Source organism: Haemaphysalis longicornis, unplaced genomic scaffold (genome assembly GCF_048455015.1).
Source record: "Haemaphysalis longicornis isolate Haplotype H1 unplaced genomic scaffold, Haemaphysalis longicornis Haplotype H1 scaffold_4, whole genome shotgun sequence".
Classification (NCBI taxonomy): Eukaryota; Metazoa; Arthropoda; class Arachnida; order Ixodida; family Ixodidae; genus Haemaphysalis; species Haemaphysalis longicornis.
In genome coordinates, this window is record NW_027526361.1 from 189,137,520 (window position 1) to 189,160,988 (window position 23,469).

General features: G+C 46.6%; 1 protein-coding gene across 1 annotated transcript in view; it reads right to left on the reverse strand.

Annotated features, from left to right (window-relative positions):
- Positions 1 to 4,116: 4,116 nt before the first annotated feature.
- LOC144179595 (2-Hydroxyacid oxidase 1-like) overlaps positions 4,117 to 23,469 on the reverse strand; it is a 92,439-nt gene continuing 73,086 nt past the window's right edge. The window contains exons 5-8 of the mRNA XM_077708014.1: positions 20,784 to 20,875; positions 13,063 to 13,221; positions 10,628 to 10,697; positions 4,117 to 5,363 (exon numbers count right to left, since the gene is read on the reverse strand). Of these exons, the coding sequence (XP_077564140.1) occupies positions 5,308 to 5,363; positions 10,628 to 10,697; positions 13,063 to 13,221; positions 20,784 to 20,875 (377 nt within the window). The 3' untranslated portion in view covers positions 4,117 to 5,307. The remainder of the gene's footprint in view (positions 5,364 to 10,627; positions 10,698 to 13,062; positions 13,222 to 20,783; positions 20,876 to 23,469) is intronic.

A 23,469-nucleotide genomic window follows, 5' to 3' on the forward strand; every position in this document is an offset into this window, starting at 1 on the left:
AGGGGGAGAATGTGAAAGTGCGAATGCACGAGTTGAATTTGCGCGGTTCGGTAATGTTCGCGAAAGAGAGATCACACACACACACACACACACACAACTACAAAGAAAGAAAGATGCATTTATTCACAGACACCTGTTTGTGTTGTCGTTGTACGTGATTGCTAGAGCGGATCTCAGCTTTGAAATTTCGTGTCAGTACTCCTTTAAGCGGGTGCATTAGCCCTTCTCACGCCCGATTCCTGGCCAATCCCCCACGTGGGTATGTGCCATGTCAGCGGCCAGGCAGCGTGCGCCCATCTCCTCCCGTTGCCAAGGAAGACGAGGAGATTCCTGGCCAATCCCCCACGTGGGTATGCTATGCGGACATCGCCGGTGGACGCAGGTTCAGGGTCGCTTAAGAAGTGCATTCGCACTTAAAAAGGGTCGGTTGTGTCCCCCAAAAACAGAAACCGATTAGCAAACTGGCGCACGAACAAATGCGCCAGTCCCAGTCCACCGTCTCGTAGACATCTAAGAGGTTTGTTCTTGCCCACTTTTCCTACGTCAACGACCATATAAACACTGCAAATATCCGGTGAAATTTGCGAAAATTCATACGCGAGCAATGCATCGCTTGCATTACAAACCATAACTTTGAAACAAAAGATAAATTGCACACAGTTGCCCTGGCAAACATCGACAAGTTGATCCCTTTCCACTTTTCTCCTCTATCCCGTATTTGCTGTGCTTGCGCACACCAGTATGGATCACTATCCCTGTAGTTCTCGAGGGGTGTTTTAAGATACTTGACCGGTTTGTTTTCCCAACTGACACATGCAAGTAAGCCTGGTGTCGTCGGCCAACTGCCATGACAGAACCCCAGGCACTTGGACCAGTTCACCATACTGCCTGACACCATACTAAACGTTTTAACATCCTCTATAGCAATAGTGACACTTCCTTTGTCTTTGCAGAATATTGCGATGTCGTCGGCCTAGGCTAACAATTTGACGTCACACTGGTGCATCTTCAAACCACGGATTCGCTCGTTTCCCATTATTTTCAAACACAACGTCTCGATGTAAATACAAAAAAAACTCCCCCCACCTCCCCGAAGGGGATCGTGCGGAAATGCGAATGCATTGGGTGCACCGATGAGTGCGCTGCGGCAAGCAGTCACGGAGAGAGGCGCGCGCTCCACTGCATTTATATATATTTTTCCGAGCGCAGCGAGCGGAGAGAGGGTACGCGGAGAGGAGAGAGAGACCCGCGCAACACGCCCGCCCCGCGCGCGAGCTCTCTCCGCCGAGCTCGGCGATGCGAGCGCCCTTACACGCCCGAGCGCGCTCCTCCTCTCCACTCACTCTCCGCTACTCCGCCCGAGCTCGGCGATGCGAGCGCCCTCACACGCCCGCGGGCGCTGCTCCTCTCCCCTTGCCCTCCGCTGCTCCGAGACCTGCTCCGGTTGCTAGGCGCGCCACAGCTGTTGCTGTAGGGGCTGTAGGGGCGCGGAGAGATAACACCTGCGTGCGCACGACGTACGCACGACAACCCCCGACTAAGAAATGCATTCGCATTTAGAAAGGTCTGTGTGTGGGTGTAGGGGGGGGGGGGGGGCTTGAGGGCAGCTTTGGCGCACCGAACGTTCCACACTAATGGGGCCCCACGACTTTTATTAACTATTAACCTTTTTGCTTTGCTTTGCTTCATTTGCTTCATTTTTTGGATGTCATCTTTAAACAGACCCGGCGCTTTGCACTCTTCACCAATAAGCCTTTCCAAGTTTGATCGCAGCGTATTTTCTTGAAGCTTTTGCTCATATCTAATACAACTAGACCTTTCAATAGCTTTTAGTTTGATGCTTTGCTTACATATCTCCCATTGCTCGCCTATGCAATTTTGCTGCGTTTCTATTTATCGGATCCATTCGTTCAGTTTTTATAAAGACCTCATCATGAAGCAGTTTGCTATTTAATTTCCACAAATCCCAATTGAAGGAGTGAAGGAGTTCTTTTGCTTTTTGTACCCTAGTGTGCACACTACGAAACAATGGTCGGAAAAGGATACAGCCTTTACAATATAGTCTTCACATTTGCAATGGAACGGAGCCGTTTGTGGTCCCTCCCAGAGCACCATTAAGCCTTCTTGCACTGCAGTGAAATCTTGTTGATACGTTTTCCACGGGAACCAGTAAATAAAACGTATTTTGCGAAAATCGCGATATCCAAAATGTTTAAAAGAAAGAGTAAAATATGCATACTCTGTGATCAAGTAATTTTTATTGAGCAACATTGGAGTCGCTGGTCACTTTCTGCTGTACTTCCTTTTTTTTTCAACATTCAGGAATAAATTCTTCTGGAGCGGAAAAAGAGAAGCTGCCGGTATTTTTCTTTGTGTTTTGTGCTACACGGTTTTGTGCGGTTATCCGTGTTGTGCTCAAATTGGTAAAGCTAGCCGCCGGGTGCATAGAACTTTTTATTGTCCAAAAATATCGGTATGTCGGCAGCTTCATCGAAGTTCACTCTGTCAGTCTAACTTCATTGAACCCGGCAAGTAGGACGTCTTCCGTTTGCTGGTGCGTCACATAACATGTTTTATTTATACCGGTGCCAAAGAACTTGCAGCTTTTGTCGAAGTTACCCTTTGACTATGGCAAACCGAAAGCCGTTGCCAGGTTCACGCGATTCCTATATATTCAGGTTCACTTAGAACATGCGTACAGTTTCCAGTTTCTTTTAACGTGAGCGCCTTGCGCTTCCTCGGCATTGTAACAAGCCTGTAGAAATAACAGTAGCAGTACAGAACACAGCACCAGAGTAGAAAAAAAAAGTGTTGGAAGGACGGGGATGACGACACGCCCGAAAGGGAAATCGCTGCCTGCCGAGAGAATCTCGCACCTTCCTTGATGATGTTACGTTTCTTTAGATGGCGCGGTGCATCGCCTGACGTACCATAATGATTCCACAGAGTGACCACGCTTGGCACAATAGAGGCCGCAGAACCAGCCAGCGCTGCCGCGGCCTCCACGGCTTTGTAACGTGGAGATAGCCGTTTGTTGGAATGCGGTTTGAGCAAGTACAGCGAACAATAACCGCAAGGTTTCTATAAATGTGGGTCAAGATCCGCTTCCCGGGTCGTAATATCGAAATTTCCACAAAAACGTGATGTTATTAAACTCACGAAGTGCATTATCATTAAGGTACGTTGGCGGGGAAGGAAAGAAAAGCATTATCCCAAAAAACGTACCATGCCGAGTAGTATCAACGATATGCATTACACGGTAACTGCGGATAGCCGGAAACCGTCGAACATCTGCTCTTAGAGTGCCCCGCTTATACTCCCGAACGGCCCTGCTTGGTGCAGAAAATTGATCACCTAAGCCTAGGACCAATTACCTTAAAAGTACTGCTAGGTCCATGACCCTCCCCTTCAGTTGAACGCAAAGCCCTAGTGAAGTAATTTGATTACCTGGACGAGATCGGCTTCACTGAGATGATTTATAATACTACCGTAATGTCCTTCAAACTATTCTCACAAAGTGAACGGTGTTTGTTTTATTTGTCTACCTCTTTTCTCGTCCTTCTTCTGCCCGGTTATCTAAAGGGCCTTTTCTATCCTCCCTTACCTTTTCCCCCGCCAGGTAACATCGGTGTCGAGATTCCCGCAAGCGTCTCGACTTTCTTTTCTAATAAAGATCTTTCTGTCCTCAGGCGTTTGGTTTTTTTTGACAGATGTTAGAACCGTTGCATGCGGGCCTCTGCCTCACCTCTGTTATCTTGGCCATAAGCTGCAAATACTTCGTGTAAATAAATTGTGCCTGTGTACATTTATCTCAGAGTAGACTGTCGTCCGCTACGTGCCGCCGACCACGAGCCAGCCAATGGCCATCACTTCATTACCTTCGGCTAACATCCATCAACGAATCGACCTTCCTGAAATTCAACTCATATCATGTGAAGTTGCCCTGGCTCTACTTTCATAGTACTGTATGTCTTTACAAACTCATTCAAGAAAGGAAATAGTTAACCGTGGAAGCCGGAAATGCAGGATTAGCTGGAAACTACGTGGGACGCCCTCCGCGAAATGTGGCACACACATATAACAACAGAACTGGCCTATTTACTGCACTCTTACCAAACATTTGTTTATTCAGACATTCAGTAAAAATTTACATACGGCTTGCTGCCCACACTCAGGCTACACAGCGTCGGATCAAAGAAATAGAGGCACCATTCAAAGGGGCGACAATCACCTGGATAAAAAGACATCCTGCACGACAGCAATTAATGAAAATCCAAACGCAGACGAAGAAATAACGTTATATAACATACTAAAAACTTTAATTATAATCACTCCTTAATGTAAAAGATCTGGACTATACGCGAAATAATTGGAGCCAACACCTTTGAGCATTGTTACCATTGTAGAACGTTGGTACCATAGGCCGGTCGCCAAGGCTCAATCACAGGTTCATCAGATAATTTTAAAGCGAAGCTTTGAGTCTCTCACTGGTGATGTTCTTACCCGAAAACGCACAGGAGAAAAGTTATAACTTGCTCTGACGATGATGAGAATCCTGCGTGAGTGTAACAAAATTATAAAGCTCCCCTGCTAAGCCTGGCGACAGTTCCGTCAGACCTCTACTCTATAGGTTGATCGGTGCCAAGGGGAGGAGGTGATACAGGCCTGCAGCGGCGCGACGTATACAGGCATAACGTGATGTTCTGAGATAATTGCGGACAGCCGTTACCAACGGCTCAACGTACAATGAGAAGGGCGTTGCTGTGCATTCGGGAAAGCTGTCAGCCGCGGGACCTTAGGCCTAACGCCGCATTTTGAGATGTAGGACGCTTGGCCTACCATCGTATTTTGGTATTTAACATCTTGAACGAGAACCCACTCGAAAAATTACCCGCTGTGCACCAAGAAGAAGGTCACAGCGTAGACCACCAACCCAAACGTTAGGCCTACATAGTGAATACTCGAGAGCAGCTACGGTTATTCTACAGAAGTGATGCATACCTCCAGGGTACCACTACTCGTAGTGTAGGATTAACCAACCAAATAATCCATTCTGAGAAAGCTTCCACTTCAACCATTATTGTCGTTAGTCGGAGGGGTGCATGTTCTTTTTTTTTCTTTTCTCTGTGTATTGTTGTTCGCGATACATGCAACCAAAATATTAACACTAATACATGGCCGTCCGATAGAACTGGCGGATAAGAATAGAGGGGTTGGTCAATCGCAGCATCAGTTTCGTGCACGGAAAGCTGGAGGCTGCGGGTGACATCTGGAAGTTGGTCATCACCAGCCAGGTGGACAACCCAATTAGGCACCTCTGCGCTCAACGAAACTGCGATTGATCATGCGGACATCGGGGCACCCTGCAAAGAAAATGGCACAGTCAAGCCCGGTTACCCCGCACGCCGAACGAAAAATTCCGATAATATAAAGAAAATCCTCTCGTTGAGTTTATGTATACGGGGCTACGTAATCAATGGTAGTAGGCAGATTTAGTCAGGCGTGCTGGGCGTTAGCGTATTGCGGCTCGTAAAGCGGAGCGGAGCCTCGTCACGACGCATCCATGGATAGTTTTAGTACAGCGTTTTTGTAGCGCGCGCTAACGCTTGCAGCGCTACCTGGTGAACCTAATGCGAAGTACGCAAATTTGTCCCTTTTTTCTTGGCTAACAAAGGTGGACAAAACTGGCTCTTAAATGTGTCCAAACACAGGCAGGTAAAGGTGGCTCTCAAATGTGTCTGAACCCAGGCGGGTAAAGGTGGCTCTCAAATGTGTCTGAACCAAGGCGGGTAAAGGTGGCTCTCAAATGTGTCTAAGCACAGGCGGGTAAAGCTGGTTCTGAAATGTGTCTAAACACAGGCTGGTAATATCTTGCTCTCGAATGTGTCTAAACACAGGCGGGTAAATCTAGCTCTGAAATGTGTCTAAACACAGGCTGGTAATATCTCGCTCTCGAATGTGTCTAAAAAAACAGCCAGAACCTAAAATGAGACACGTGGCTTCTGTTGGGGGTAGGCAAGGGTCACGCCAAAAACATCCCCCTCGCGAGGGGCACGGTCAAATGCAGAGCATTTTCGGGGGGCGCACGACGTTAAGTAGGTTGGGTTACGTTAATGTTGTAACCCAACATTATTCGTCTACGTGGATAAGAAGCTGCTCCGACGACAGCATCTGAAGAGAGCGCAGGCGATGACTGGATTGGAGCCCCGCACATACCCGATTTTATCTGGTTCGAAAGAAATTGACAGCGAGAGCGAACGCCGAGAACCGCCCCATCACAGCACGACCGCGCTACGACCTCGTCACGACTACGTCACGATCACGCCACAACTGTTGTTGCTCCCGCGCCTAACTACGACGCATGCGCGCCCCACCTGTTGCTGAACGCGATCCGAGCACGCAGAGAACACGCGAGGAGCAGCGGAGAGCAGGCGAGGAGGAGGGGGGGGGGAAAGGGCGCACCTGGAACGGCTGTTGCGGACGCCGAGGCACGCCGACAACGCCGGGTGATATCGCGAGTTAAAGAAATGCTCTGCATTTAAAACAGGCGAGTAAATCTGGCTTTCAAATGCGTCTAAACACAGGTGGGTAAAGCTGGCTCTCAAATGTGTCTAAACACAGGCGAGTAAAGCTAGCTCTCAAATGTGTCTAAACACAGGCGAGTAAAGCTGGCTCTGAAATGTGTCTAAACACAGGCGCAGGCGAGTAAAGCTGGCTCTGAAATGTGTCTAAAGACAGGCGGGCGGGTAATATCTGGCTTTGAAATGTGTCTAAACACAGGCGGGTAAAGGTTGCTTTCAAATGCGTCTAAACAAAGGTGGCTAAATCTGGCTCTCAAATGTGTCTAAACACAAGTGGGTAAAGCTGGCTCATGTGTCTAAACACACGCGGGAAAAGGTGGCTCTCAAATGTGTCTAACCACTAGTGCCGCCATGATGCCACGCTGCAGTGGCCAGATCAGTAGTTGAAAAGACAGTAAACAATCTTTTTTAAATAAGGCACAAATTTAGGGCCCTAAACTAAAAGTAGGCATCTTTTATAGCAATAATTGACTATATTTACTAGCTAAAAAAAAAAACGTTGCGCACAAGCACCACTACAGTACTTTTCAAACGAACAGAACATATAGTACATTACTCTTTTGGCTGCCAGAACAAGCATAAATCAACACAGAAAAGGCAAGGAGGTCATATCTACGAGAAATGCTCATCAAACAAATTTTATTTCACCACCAGAAATCCCACCAAGCCTTTAGTGTGTTTGGAAGTACTGAAGGCTATGGTTACCACCAGCCCAGAATGGGGTTGTGTGTTTTGCATAATACATATGTAGTCTACGATTGGCTTCATTTGAGATTTGTTTAGGTCGCTATCAAATACATTAGTCGCGACCCAAAGTAAACACCCGGCAGCGATAATATGGCAGGTGTGACGCCCACTAGGCATACAACCAATGCCAAATCTTCTCAGCTTACGCAAAAATAGGGAAAATGTTGTAAGTGAGTTTCTTCGGTGCACATAGCATAGTAATATCAGACTTGGGCATCTCATGGTTATTGAATCTATGGTAATCCAATGGCACTACCTAAAGGCATAGCAACTGGAGACAAAAAGTTGGCACACGTGCTGCGCGACCCCGTACACAGGCATTTGGAATACCTCAAAATGGTTGTTTGTTTAGCATAGAGTGCAATAACATTTAGATTTGCATTTATATGCATTTCTTGATAGAATTGTTAAGTTCCAACTTCTATTCGCTAGAAAAACAAGCGGTTTTAAAGAGCTCCTCAACGGAGCGCAAGGAGACTATCCGCTGACCCATTCGGGGAGGTTGGGTGGTGTGTGAAACTTGCTGCAATAGCGCAGTAGAGACGACACAACAGACTACACAGGATTAGCGGTGAATACCAAGTGAATTCTTTTGCCCCACATGAAAGACGATATACTGTAACAGAGCATGCGCGAACACAAGCAAAGCAACCAGGATAAAAAAATCTGGAGGAAAAAGCAATCAAGGGGATGTGTTTCTTTTTTAAAGGAAAAAGAGGAAATAGGCTGGGTATGTTATTGAGCACTCATGGTAGCTCGCCTACATTTAACCCAGTCCGCGGATTGGGATAGTGGAGGAAATAGGATAGGGCAGTGAAATGTAAAGATTGGAAAGGTGAGAAAAGAGTAGAGAAGAGTAGTGCCACTGTGGTCAATTGTGTTGCACACACCACACCTCAAACACTGCTGGCTTGCATCATTCTGTGTCCAGCAATGAAGAAATACGTGCTGTGTATTCTCCGGTTGCTTGCAAATACAGCAATTGACTGACCAGGGTACAGATAGTCCTCTTTCTTGCATCCAGGTTTTAACCAAGAGTGTACCCGTATGCAAGGGACTTCACTACCGGACTGGCTTCCATTTGTTTTACGCGTTCAAACCTTTTTGTCCTGGGCCTCCACAGTACGAGCTCTGTACATCGGTATCGGAAAAGCAGAGTCGCACACATCCTTATACAGCTTTCTACGTGCGACTGAACTAAAATATTCCAGAGAAAAACGGGCAGTTAGGAACTGAAAGGACATCACAACTTTTTTCAAATCACCGCGAATGCCCGCCGAAATGCTAGCCGAGGTTACCACAAATGCAGGTACAGCACGCCCAGACGAACATGAATTACGAAGTTCAAAAATGATCACGAGTATGCTGTAAAAACAGAAAGCTATTAACGAGCTGTCATACGTACAAGTGTACCAGCCCCAGGCCGCCTGAACACATTGGTGCGGCTGCATATTTCTTACGTCGATGACCACACAAAAGCAGCAGAAACCTTGTGAAATTTCCGCAAATTGGGCCATGAGTAATGCAATATCTGCATAAAAAACCAACTCTTCGCAACCAAAAATAAATTACAGACAGTTGCCTTCGCGAATATAGACATCCCGGCCCCCTTTCATTTTTATGCCTTTTCCGTTAGTCTCTTTTATCGGTCCGCAGCAGTAGGGCTTGCTATCGCGGTAATTTTAGGGGGGGCGTACCTAAGAATTTGACAGGCATGGTCACCTAACTCACATTTCCAAGAGTGTTGGTGTCGATGACCAAGCCCTGTGCCAAAATCCGACACACTTTCCCCAATTGACCCGACTTCCTGTGACATCAACGAAGCGCCTGACAGCTTGTATCACCATAGAAGTTCTCTCTTTGTCAGTGCAAAATACCGCCACACCACCTACGTATGCCAGGAGTTTTACCTTCGTGGCATACAGTTTGTACCCGTTGATAGCTCCATTTCTAATAATGCTCTAACAGAAGGCTTTGATACAAATTCAAAATAATAGTGAGCTCAAGAGGCATCCCTGGTGCACTGAGCGCTGCAAACGCATCCCTGCACGAAGCCTTTCATAACCATTAGCCGTCTAGGGAAATTTTGGTATGCCAAGGGAACGCCTTGAGTGATAACACTCCGAACATTACAATATTCCAACAACAAAAAAAACAAGTTCATGAGCCACGCAGTCAAATGCTTTCTCTAGGTGCAGCTAAAGCATTACAATTCCAATGTGAGTGGCGTCACAACACTCCAACAGACATTTCGCCTAGTGAATGTTTGTGAGTATTGTACGACCCTTTATTACGCAACCCTGATGTGGCCCTACGATTTCCATCATAAATATTTGCAACCTTTTTGCGAAAATCTGCATGAATACCTTGTAATCAACATTTCTTAAAGATATCGGCCTATAAGATGTCACACTTTTATTAAGCTTTTCTGTATCAACTGTTTATGAAATGAAAACTGTATGGGAGGTAGAACAAGATGGGGCAAGAGTTTTGATATTTCGCGCTTTGTTGAAAATAATTGTCCGGACAGGAACAAGAAGATGCGTATCTTCCTTATAAAAAGCCGTCTAAGCCCATCTGGGCCTGGAGATTTTCGTGAATCTAGGGTTTAAGTTGCTGTTTTAACTTCATTTTCCGAAATTGGCTCTTGTAGGGCTTCTTTTACAGCGTCATCTAATCGAGGCGAACCACCGGCAAAATATTTTTGGAACCCTTCAACACCGGCCGTCTGGAAGGCGAACGGTGTCTAAAAATGTTCAAAGAAAGCGTTTTCGATTTCGCACTTTTCAGTCATCGTGCGTCCTTTCCATTTTGTTTTGCTGATCTGGTTCTGTCTGGCGTGCGCTTTTTCGATTCCTAGGGTCCGCTTTGTGGGCGTTTCCCCAGCAGCCCAATGCTCTGCCCATTCCCACACAAGTGCACTGCGATAATGCTCTTGATCTACAAGTTAAAGTTTCTGTTTAACTTCTATGTCGTCGCTAAGCGCACAGGTAATCCTGCTGCCCTGACCAATTAGTTTTTGCAGATTTGCTCTCAACTTTTTTTTCTACATTTTTTTTCTTATCTTAGAGCACAAGACCTTTAAATTGCTCTCATTAAAATGTCTTGTTTAAAAATTTCCCATTTTTGCCCAATTGGGTAGTTATCTGCTTCCTCGAATTCTTGAATCTTTTCATTGGGGTAAGATGCAAAAACTTCGTCATTTAGGAGCTTAGAATTCACTTTCCAGAGTGCCATTTGAAGGGTGCTTTATATTTCTACCTCAGGACATGATTGCCAGAACGACCAACCCTGCTCACCGATGAGTGCAAGGCAGTTGTCCAGCTCCCTCCGGAAGCACTCGAGGACCTCCGCGACTCCTTGTTGACCCTGCAGTGGGATCAAAACAAAAAGCTGCGTCGAGGAACTTGCGCTAATTGTTCTTTCAGATGTCATGAAAAAAAAATTAGCACAGCTTTTGCCGCAGTGGTGCAAAGCTGGAAAACAGCAGACCCGGCTGCCTCCTCTACCGTCGTTGGAGACCTGGCTGTTGCACCTCAAATGTATTTCGAACTTTGCGCTGAAAGTTCTGCATGACTGGCAGCTCCGGATGGTTTCGTTCGCGGGCTTTGACATCTTCTGCCAAACAGCACCGCGTTAGCACGCGCTAGAACCCGCGGCAACCGTCTTCGCACAAACGGCGTCGGCAGCGCTAATTCGGCCTCTGTGCTCCCCACTTCAGGCGCGGGCGCACGGGAGCTGGCGAGGAGGACAGCACGCGAGAGATCACGTCAGGAACGCTGGGCAGAGTGTCACAGAAGGTCGAGGTGGCCGACGCCGGGCGCTTCTCACGATGTGCAGGCTTACGTGTGCTCGAGCGCATTTGCAAATAAGATAGTCTTTATTGGGCTAATTGAACGCGGAGATTTTGGTCTGTCTGTATATCTGTCTGTCCGTCCCTCTACTCAGCCTATTGGCCACAGTTCAAGCAGATGCTGAACTGTGACCCACAGACCCACAGAATAGACCCACAGTAAAATATAAACGTCTATGTACGGTGGCAATGTTCATACTCCTCAACATTGTTGAGCCCAAAACAAAATATTACGCACATATGAGGCAAGCCATCGGCATTCCATCGACATTCCATGATCAAAGCGACTTTCCATCATCAAAACGACACGGATGGCTGATTTAATAAAAAAATACGCTTAGAAAAACACAAAATCGGTCACCCGCGCTTTCCCTAGCGGCATTTTAAGAACTCCAAAAGTAACGGCAGGTTCCACTAAATGTGTTCCACGCTTCGCTTGGAACGTATTGGGAATGGGGCACTTCGATTCACGCGCGTCTCCGCCGTACGGCAGCGCTGGCATCGAGGTAGCCGGCGTGGAGCAGTGGGACGCGGTAAATGTAAATTTGCTTGAGCAATCCTCTAGTGTGTTTATCTTGGGAGCAGCGAGACGAAAGAGGAACAGCAATAAAGGTGAGCGGGAAAGAAAAGGGAGGCATTTATTTGCCAGGGCGCAATTTGCAACGAAGTGAGCAGTTGCTCAGCCAATTCTTTCTAGTATTTTTTAGGGTAACGCTGGACGGCGAAACAAAAAGTTTAATCACCTTTGCAGTTAATAGTGCGTCACTGGTGCCATGGCACGGTATCCGCGGGATGGGACTGGTTTGCCTTGTCAACTGAAAATTATGCGGTATCCTGGTCACGCCGGTATGGCCCCCGCGACTAGACGTTTATGCAGAGCTTATTTTCGGTACCTCACCACTGCTTAACTTCCTGACATCAGTAGTCTGACTTGGCAAAGATCTTAGTCGACGTGGCGAACTACAAGTGTAATACGTTAGCGGTGTGACACTTTTATCTAACAGTCTAGGAGTTCATAGTTTTCCAAGTGTCAACGTAACGCTGGGGCACTGTGCATACGTGTGACCATTACTTGGTGCAAAGAAAAGCGTCACGAGATCAGAGACACACCACAAGTTCACATCCTATTCTCATCATCATGATTATCAGCCTGATCAGGTCCACTAAAGTAGGAAGGCTTCTCCCACTGACTTCCAACCGCCCCGGTACTGCGCGTATAGAGTCCGCAGTTTACCCCTGAAGTTCCGTATTTCATCCCTCCATCGCGTTATTGCCCTTCCCTTCTTTTATACCCATCTCTTGCTATCCATTAGGTTACCCTAATTGTCCACCGGGTGTCGGATGCTCACTCAATTGAAAATGAAGGTTGGATTGGTTGACTGGGAAACAGATTAAAATATCCTCATGCAAAACACTGGGGACTCGCATGGATCGTGAAAATAAAGTACTGCCAGTCATCAGTGCTGATTCGCTTGATATTAGGAGTTACAAATAAACTACCTGCCACTATTTAGGTATTGGGTGAATATCTGCTCCGCCTTCCTTGAGACAATTTCGGAATGATCTTTTCTGAGCTCACCGTTTCACCCTGGTTTTTTTTTCAGGCGCTTACGCGCCGTTATTTGCGATTCCATGTGGCTCTGCGGAGAGGCAGGGCCACATCTGATGATGTTTATCCGAAAAGAAGCTAGTGCTAGATGAATACTTCTCTTCTCAATTCCATGTGGAGCTCTGAATGTGCTCCTTAATATTCGGTTGCAGAAGAGAACGAGGACCGTACAGCGCACGGCGCGTACATCTGATGGCTACAAATCACTGAGTTCGTTTTCTGTAGTAGATGTCTTCAAGAAACAAACAAAACTGTGCGACCAGTATACTCACGTCGAAGCCAAGACCGTACAAAATGGGCCGCCCGATGAATACTGCCTTTGCACCCAGTGACAGCGCCTTGACGACGTCTGCACCTGATCGGACGCCGCCGTCCATGTACACCTCGCAGCGACCAGCCACGGCTTCGGCCACTGCCGGAAGGGCGTCCAACTGCTCGCGCGCAGGAGTAACAGTAAAGCATGTTGTAGTGCCCGTGAGGGAGGCGCGTGCATGAACAAGAGAAAAATTTCCCCGCATTTCCCCGAGGGGAAGAATGTGAAAGTGCGAATGCATGAGTTGAATTTGCGCGGTTCGGTAATGTTCGCAAAAGAGAGATCACACACACACACACACAACTACAAAGAAAGAAAGATGCATTTATTCAGACACCTATTTGTGTTGTCGTTGTACTTGATTGCTAGAGCGGATCTCAGCTTTGAAATTTCGTGTCAGTACTCCTTTAAGCGGGTTTATTAGCCCTTCTCACGCCCGATTCCTGGCCAATCCCCCACGTGGGTATGTGCCATGCACAGACACCTATTTGTGTTGTCGTTGTACTTGATTGCTAGAGCGGATCTCAGCTTTGAAATTTCGTGTCAGTACTCCTTTAAGCGGGTGCATTAGCCCTTCTCACGCCCGATTCCTGGCCAATCCCCCACGTGGGTATGTGCCATGTCAGCGGCCAGGCAGCGCGCGCCCATCTCCCCCCGTTGCCAAGGAAGACGAGGAGATTCCTGGCCAATCCCCCACGTGGGTATGTGCCATGTCAGCGGCCAGGCAGCGCGCGCCCATCTCCCCCCGTTGCCAAGGAAGACGAGGAGCGCGCGCACCCGCAGCTGTTGCTATGTGGACGGACGGCGGTCACCGGAATTCAGGGTCGCTTATAAAGTGCATTCGCACTTAAAAAAATCATATCAACGCGTTTTAAAAGATGAATCTATCGCACACCCTTGAGGTTGACCCGGACGCAGGTCGCCAGGCTGAACGTTATTGCCCCCTAACGTTAACGATATGCGTATACTTAAAGATATACGCCTAACAGACCTTCAGGCATTGTAACGGAGAGACGAAAGGACGAAAATGGAGAAGGAAGACAACGATTATGGTAATGACGAAGATGACGACTACGTTTACGACGAGAGGAGACCTTGTGCAATCGGACGCTGGTACTTTAGAATCCCCGAATTAACCAGGACGTTTGGGTGCTCTAGTCATTTTTTTCTGCACGCCGCTAGCATTCGGTCTCTCTATGTCGCGCAGCTTCATCGGGTTTTAGCGTTTTAAATGTGGTAAAGATGAGGGAAATTTTTTGAAGTGTCTAAATGACAGTGTGACCATCTCTGCCTCGCCGGTTAATATAGTATCTCTGATAATTTGCTTGTTAGTGCGAGTGAAACATTCCAACGCAGTTGGTTTGCAATCTGCAATGTCGGTGTTTGACGAAACGCTTTGGTATTCCTTACTGTCCATAGTGCGGCCTTGGAAATAACTAGCCTCGACGGAATAAAACACAAGCGGAAGACTGTCTTTTTTGCCAGTTGTGATGACAACGCTGACAGCAGGTCAGACTGAAAGGAAAAGAAGTCAAAGCACGGACTCAACGGAGTTCCCCTACCCAGCCGCCAAAGATAACAAGTAAAGTTACTGCAGAAAAGAGCCAGATGGGAGTTTTTAACTGCATAATCAGCTACGAGACGAGGCCACATAACAGAACATTGCTGCAGAGAGGGTGATCCTGGAGCAATCGCGAGCTGCGGAATAGTAACTAAACATCCGTTATTCTCGAACGGTGCCCAGACCACGGAAAAACAGACGACACGGGACCAGCTGCGACACAGCTCCAGTCCTGTATTCTTTTTTGCTTGGCCCGTCACCTTCTTACTGTTTGAGAGCAATACGTCAGTATTCATTGGCCCTGAGAGTTCTTAACCTGCTCTGCAAACACCGTCTCTCATCAAGCGTATTGCGACATTCCCCACGGTCAGATAGTTGAGAAAAAGGCCCACAAACACAAGCCGGACTCCATCTCAACACCACCACCAAAGCAGATCTGGGTGCCACAACAGCACGAATAGCAAACGGTGCTGGTTAAGGTGCCAGAGGACAGTACAGGAGTAGGGGAGAAACAGAGCAGTCGTATTATCTCTGAAATTCCTTCCCAGAGAATTGTTTGAACAGACCCTGGTGGGGAACACAAAAGTTCTGCGTGGTGAAACAGCCAGAGGGGTGTCGCCTGCTCACAGGATGGTATGCAAACATTCGTTGCTCGCATGGGAAAGAGCCCGCACGCGAAAATAATACCGAGTTCGATATCTATTGTGCTTCCCGTTACTGGTGCGTCATCCTTTCTGCCATCGTACCGTGAACCAACAAGCCGCGGACTCGCTCCTCCACGGAGCAGCGAATGTTTTAGGCGCCCTCTAAATCACTTGGGATTACTGAAAGCGCACCTATGTTGTGGCTTACCAGGAGAAATTAGAGGGTCCATAAAGAAAGCATACAACCCGCCCTATCAAAAAGTGTCCTCGTCAGAGGAACACTCGTTCAAGTTTCAACACGAATTTCTTTTACATAGGTATATAACAGTCAAAAGTTAGAAGTTATAGCTTGACGAGAACAAAAGACAACGTTGGGTCCCACCAGCTGCACTTTTCCCCCGCTCAACACTTCGCTCAGTTGTCTAACTTCCGGATTGGCTGATGGCAGATAAATTAACTCGTTAATTATATTGTTTTGCGGCATGGCACTAACGGGAGCGCATTGTCTCTGAAATGGGAAATGAAGTTATTTCTAAATTAATAATATATTGTGACGGTGAAAAAGGTTCAATGCGAGTGGGAGGAAGAGGATCTGACCTGTGTCACGAGCAACTGGAGAGATGGCCATAATTATATCATCATCGCCAGCCCCTGTGTTTCCAGTAAAGGACAAATGCCTTCATTTAAGATTTCCACCCACTTTACAGTAATTTTTTTTATTACATTCTGTGCCCCAAATTTTTGTTTTTCATTTCTCCTTCAGATCCGTGGTCTGCCCTACTTCGTTTACCATCCCTTGGCCAACTGTCGTCGTCAGCGTTGCATGACTAGCCTACGTAATGAAAGGCGACCAAGAGAAGAGAAAGCAGTGCTATCGACGGGATTCCGTTTGAAAAGCCACCAGAGAATAAAGAAGCAGGTGTAACACGCTCCGGTGACAGTACTTCGTCGGAGACTGCAATCTCAACCTTTGAAAATGAGGCGAGCGGTATGTTCTGTACATGTTCGAAGAGCATGAACACTAATGAAAAGAATAGCACCAACCAGTAACTGAACATCGGTCATATATATGGACCTAACTTTCCCGAACTACCACCAGTGTTGTAGGCGTTACCGAAAAAAGTAACTAAATACGTTAGTCGTTACTTGCAAATAAAAGTAACGCGTTACCGACCTACGTTAACTCAAAATAAAAGGAACGCGTTTTCGTTACCGTTACTGATAAAAAGTAACGCACCCTACTGTTGTGTCACTTTCCATTCACGAACTAAAACATTTGCTGTTTCCTGTTTCGACGTTTGATATGTGCGTAAGCGCAGAGCTAAATTATGTCTATGCGGCAATTTAATTACCCTCTCTTTTTTAGGGTTTCACCCGAATAGTTACAATAAAAAACGCGGAAGTATATATGAAGCAGGAACTTAACAGGCAGGCAAGCCCCCCAAAAGTCCCGCTCTCAGAAAACTACTGCCGAAAATTTGCTCGTCCTGCAGGCCCTCTTGCACACACCCGTACCGGGCTCCTATCAGATGAATGTTACGGTAGCAGGGGCAGATTCCCGTGACTAACCTGCAGTGATCCAAGCAACCATTTTCTTTACTTTTTTTCAACTTCGTTCGCCTGCTTGCAGCGTAGTCAACCTTAATCGTCTTGCCCCTTCACTCTGCTTCCGGCCGTATTGTTTTTTTTTTGCCGGGGGAAAGTTCTCCCCGTCAAATCTCGCCAGTGCCCTCCACGGCGGCCTTGATGTGCGCATCACGTGGGTCCGGAGCACTCAAAAATTAAAATTTAATTTTTCCAAGTTCTGCAAAGTAAGGCAACGCAACGTAATTTCGTTACACGTTACTCAAAATAAGTAACGAGTACGTTACTACGTTACCAAAGAAAGTAACGCGTTACCGGTAACGCCGTTACTTGTAACGCGTTACCGCCAACACTGACTACCACAAACGCTAGACTTCGAAGGGAGCCTGTCTGTGCGTATTAGAGAAAAACAGAAAATTGATGCCCGCTTTGTCTGTACACGGGTCAATTGTTGTATGATATCAAGAAGTGGACGAACGTGAACTTTGCATGGGTGAATTATGATGACATTGCTCCGTGTTACGTTCGGGATGGCGTGGCCTCCGTCAATGCAGTGGTGCTGCCGTCAATGCGTGGTGGTTGAGCGGACAGCAAAAAGTGCTGCCTTGGTAATGCGAGAATAAGTCGAAAGCAAAGTTAATTTTTTGCACCATGGCGAGAGTTGAATTGCAACGATGAGGAAACAACACCTTTACGGGCGAGTCATCTGGACTTGGGTAGAGCAGCGCTGCTCGCAGTTGCGACCTGCTAGCGGCCACAGAAAGCACCGAAGCTTTCTTTGGTAACACGTAACCAGTAACGGCTCCGCCGCTTTCCTAGTGCTTTTGCAAAGTGGCACGAAAAGAGTACAGACACACACAGACACTCTATCCAGAGTTCGTGAGGGTCCGACAGTAGCGGCGGGCGTTATGTCTGAGAGAGGGAGGACAGGAGATCTCGGCAGGAGAACGGTTTGTTTATTATTTTGCACCTGCCGCTGCTAGAGTCATCGCTGGGGGGCCTGTGTCGGCGCGTTTTTGAGAAAGGCGGGCTTTCTACGCGAAACTTGCAGTACGCGCGAACAGGGTAGCAGAGCGCTGAATCTTAACACCCTGTGATCATGGATGGATGCTTCAATCTCGAAATTGAGAAGCCACACAAGAAATGGTTCACTTTGTGCTAGGAGATTGGTCTAAAGCGTTACACCAATAAAAGCTGCGTAACAACTTAAGGCCGGGCACTTAGAGATGAAACTTCGGCCAAAAGCCTGTCTGATTGTGCAACCAAACTAATAATTTATGTACAATAATCTCAAAAACTGTCATCATTAACATTATCAAGTTATAAAATGCACGCGGGTATCTTCGCCTAACCACGTTTGATGGGTCATAGATTCCCTGGTCATCCACATTCACCTAGGAGGACTCCTGCTCAATTTTTTCCTTCGTAATTTACTAAGCGAAATAAAAACGTACCAGAAAGGTCACGCAAGGTTAATCTCAAAGCACAGCCCATGTACCGCAAACAGGGGACTTACGCAGGGGCACCTGTAAAGCTAAGTTCACGCAGAAAAAGGTAGCAGAGGACACGTGAGAGGCGACCGCGTAACCCCTTCGTCAAAGGAGCGTTTGGAACAGACCTGCTTATTCGCCATCTATGCTTAACAAGATCTTACCGGAATATGAGACGGTGCGACTAGCCTAAATGTTTTATAGTTCGCCGCACACGAGAGCCAAGGCTCCCCAGCGCAAGCGCAGACCGGTTGAGAACAAACCCCACTGCGCAGACGCAGCGCGTGCCGAAATCACGTATCCTGTCAACTCTGCCACGCCGTAATTCTTAATGGTGAGCCTACTGCAACGCCACCTCCTTTCTAAACTTCCATTGGCTTCAATACCAGCTGCAGGTAAGCTGTCGCTTATTCCTTTCTTCGCAGTCCCTTCCTTTTGGCGGTGGTAACGTCGTTTGCAGGAACGCTTAAAAACCACGGCTCGAGAGCACGGAGACTGCGGACACGTAGTTTCAATATGCTGTTGCCCTAAAAACAAAGTTCGTGATTCAACACAACCTGGTAAAGTGGTAACTCCCAGAAAAACGGCAAAAACAATTGCCAACGCAAACCAAGAGACTTCCCACCATTGTTTCCCCACATGGCGCGCTGAACATTTTACGGCAGTGTTCAAGCGCAATAAACGTTCAGTGGGAGACTAAAGCGACAGGACCAACAGTTAACCACGGAAGTCAGATTCGCCTCCTATGTTTCATTGAGGTTCATTGACAGATAGAACGGCTACCTCGTATAGCTGCTTAGGTGAGGAGGGTCATCTGCCAGCTGCAGTAAACAGCCAGAACTAAGAAATACTCCGGAAAAGGAGGTTTTCGAAGCTTTTAATAAAAACACGAAAGAGAGCCTGTGTATTAGCGAACTGTCAATTTCACTTCTCGATAATGCTATGAAGTGAAAACGAAGAATACAACGATAAACCAGACACTCTCTGCGGGTATGTTTCAAAACCCGAGAGCACCATCGTCACCATCGTTTTGCGGAGTAACGCACCCACATTCGCGAGCCGGCCAATGAAAAGCTGCCAGCGACAGCCGCTGGCGGAGGAAGAGATCTTGTGAAGAACACCGAGGAGGAAGAGAGACTGAGAAGAGTGGAGCGTGACCGGGTTGCATGCAGGTCGGGCGACCGGACCCGTGCTTTGGCCCAAGAGGTCCTCCACAGGCGCAACCTCCAAGACATCTTCTGAGCAAGGAAGTCGTCTAGCCGGGCGTCGGTAATAGACAGCGTAGCTTCCAGAGAGCTGCGTTTCCCACGGCGGTGACAAAAGCTCGAGTGCGCTGTGCTACGACGGGCTACGAGACGTGACCTCCAAGCTACCAGACGTGTGACCCAAGCACCGGGCGTGCCGACGATCTCAAGCTAAAACCACGTACTGTATATTGTTTTCCTTCACTCCTCGAGTTAGACTTTTTCCCGTTTATTTCAACTCTTACTACCATTGTCTCTACCTCTTCACTGCATGTACCCATTGTTAGTTTGCATCCATTTTATTTTTTGTGGGTTTCGAGTACTATACAGTCTCGTTTCCAAAATTTATTCTGCTAGTTATTATTGTCCCCCGAACCTGACAATAAGGAGATTGCGTACATGACCCAAATAGTTGCCAATAAATAGGTCCGCAACGAACGAAAATGTTTTTATCTCGAGAAACCTTTTGATAGCACATTGTATTTGAAATCTTGTTTCGCTTTGTCTTCTTTCTTTGCTTTTCATGGCTATTGTTCTGCCGTATTAGAAAGCGCTGAGTTCGAAAACGACTGTGTTGTGTGTTTCTCGCTTTGTCCCGCCCTCTGGGCTGTTTTTTGAAGCAATAAATGCTACCAGGGCCCTGTGGATAATTGCCCGGAGACAGCGCACAGGGGGAGCCCTAATAGAAAAGAATGGGACGTCAGAGTACCCTGGCTCCCGAAGGCTGACCACTTGTAATCATGCTCCTTCCTATAATGTATTTCCTCGAGGGGTTCTCGGCTTCACTAATCAAGAAATCTTGACTTAATGGGATGACATCGTACGCGTGCCATAGTACATGTACCTTTACAGCGAGAAAATGTACCACACAATGAAGTAATCATTTTACTTTAATATGTTTGCAATGAACAAGGCAATGTCTTTGCAGTTGACGATGAGAGCTGGAAGTTCTTAGTGTACCCATCTTCAAACTCGTTTTCAACAGCAACAGTGGAGCAGGCACGGTGCACATGGCAATCAACAACAAGACACTTTGTAGTAGCTACCCATGCCCGGGTAGATTGTGGTCGAGCGCCGGAGTTCGCGGAATCCCAGATGCTGCGATGCTCCTTATAAAAGATATTCAGGTGTATACGAGTCCCTGAGCTACGTCTTACCGCAGCAGAGACGCCATCCATGTAAAGACCGCCATGATTGGACACGATGACCGCAGCAGCTCCGTGAGTCAGAGCTTGGACGGCGTCGTCGGCTGTAAAAGGGACAAAGGGTTGGCTAAAATATTTAGTAATCCTCCTTTGTCGTTACCCCTTCCCTTATCACGTTGACTACTGTAAATAAACGCGAAAATCATTTGTATGCAACACAGAGCATTTTTTAGCGAATCTGATATGTTTAGTGTTATATGTAAATTTGATGTCCAAGAACCACAACTCGCGAGGCTCAATATCTTTGCAACGCGAGGCGTTGTTTACCACGAAGCACTGTAAAGTTAACGTCGTGGTGTATGGGGCATTGGGACGGGATCACCATCAGAGTTGCATGCCTTCCACGTTTTCCTAAGTAATCACGAAGCCATAGAAACTACCATCACCTTATGGCGAGAAAACGAAGTACGCGTGCATCCCGTAACCATGGGTGCGATGCGAATTTTATGCAGCTTCTTCGGACCTCCATCGTCAATCAGTGCAATGCCTCTTCTTTTCTCTATCAGTTTCTTGGGTAATTAAATTTCACTAGGGCACCCGTTAGCGGACCTGTGCGGCTTTGTATTATTTGATTTCCACAAATGATCTTCCAAGGCCTCCCGAGTGGGTGCAAGGCTAGACGGATGTGCTGCCATCCTGGCACGATGTGCTCGATAACCCAGCAAAAGTTGGTCCAGATGAAGAAGAACTGTAGATAAAAAGTATCAACATTCCTCGACGCACTTGGGTCTTCTTGCGTTCTTTGAAGGCGAAAGGCTAAGGCGACTTATAAAAGACTACCAAACTGCTGCACGATAGTTGCGCCTCTGTCTTCGCTTTCGTTTCTTCGTCTCGTAAATGAGTTACAATTAAAAAACTGAGTGGTAACACTTGGAAGATCCTGTCCGGAATTAGGTATGTGCGGGGGAGGGTGGAGGCGTTCTTTCCCCAGATAGGTAGAGGCCCGGCACTTCGTGCAGGCGCCAACCGCTATAGTCTGGGTGCGCTAGAACAGTCCTCCTACTTAATTTGGGCAACTGCTAAAATAACTCCTTTTGTCGGCCTCTGTAGCCACAACTGCGGTTTCAGTGGGAAATGCCATTGGTTCTATCCGCAGAAATCCTAAATTTTTGGCCTCAACAAACTAGTTACTTTTTAAAAGTGAAGTGTTCCTTTATCTAAATTGTGCGTACTTTTGTGCAAACTAGGGTGCTTACTACCTTCTCGGTCGGCTTAGGGGTGCTGATCGGCAAATTAACACGTTTCATTAACATTACGCATAGCACCAGAAGTGACGGCCTTGTGCCTATATGGGAGCAAAATATTGTGGAGTTCATCGACAGGATTTAGGAGAAATCCCCAACGTGGAGTACGTTTCTATGAAGGAAAGTGTTCTAGTGTTTTACGCAGTAAAAGCATAACCCGGTTTTCAAGTAATAACAGTTTGTTACTACCACCTGTTCACACTAATTCCGGTAAGAAAACTACTTGTTTTTCAGCTGTTAAATTTTGGAATAATTTGCCTATGGCTGTCAAATAATCCCCATCCCTTGGTTGCTTTAAAAAAACCTTAGAGGATTTCTTTTGCTGTAATTAGGATCTTGTTCTCTGTTTTATTCTTACGTTACACCCAAGGTTCTCATGTGTCTTTGCTTCCTTCGAGTCATTCACGAACTCATTGTATTACTTTTTATATTAGTTATCTACAATTAGAGCTACCTTTCCGAATGTACGTACACAAACTGCGACTTTCTTGTGTGTTTTATACTGCATATTGATTTGTTGGGCTCTTTCGCCCATTTGCAGCTTTACTCAATTCGTTTGATGTAGTTATATTCGAGGGTCCCCTTTCAGTCAAATGACTCTGGTAACCTCTTCTGCATACTTATATGTTAGTATTCATTTTGGTAATAAAATTTCTCTTTCAAAATAAAAAAGAGCAACCTGTTTCTTGGTCGATCGTCCCGCATGTTTGTGCGACGAATGTAGATTAATTGATTGAAAAACCTTCATCTTGGCAGGAAGGCCAGTGGTCGGAGCGCGGGTAAGCGAAGAAAGGACGGAAATGAAGGAGTGAAGTGGAAGCCCATAACTGCTTCGCCTGTTCACATTGAGGCCTGCATAATTTTCATTACTAATTTTGTTTTACAGCTGCCAACATCAGGATATGGCACAATGGTTATAACGCGCTCGGCTTGTGTTCTGCAGAACATCGTTCAAATCCCCCGTGATATGAAGTTTGTTTTTGTTTACTCCTAGCCGCGGTGACCAATTATTGGTACTTCACACCCGCAATAACACCGACGACAGTTTTTCGCAGACCCACCCAATATTTATACCGATCTCACTATTTATGCAAATTCATTATATTTATGGTTGCATCTTTGTCTGCAGCGTGAGACTGCATCTTTGTAATTGTACGTTTTAAATTTTTATCTATTATATATTTAGATTGTATATCGCACCTTTTTTATAAGTTTTGGTTCAAACCAATTCCCGGTGCGATTTGACTCAGCGGACGCTGGTAATTGCGGCTGTCTAAGCAAACTTTTCCTAAAGTATGAGTAATTTTTTTTTCCGTTATGCATGAGCTGCGCAAAGATTGCTAGTTGTTATCCATGCATACTTCTTGTTCGCACTTTTTTATAGCAGAAATGAT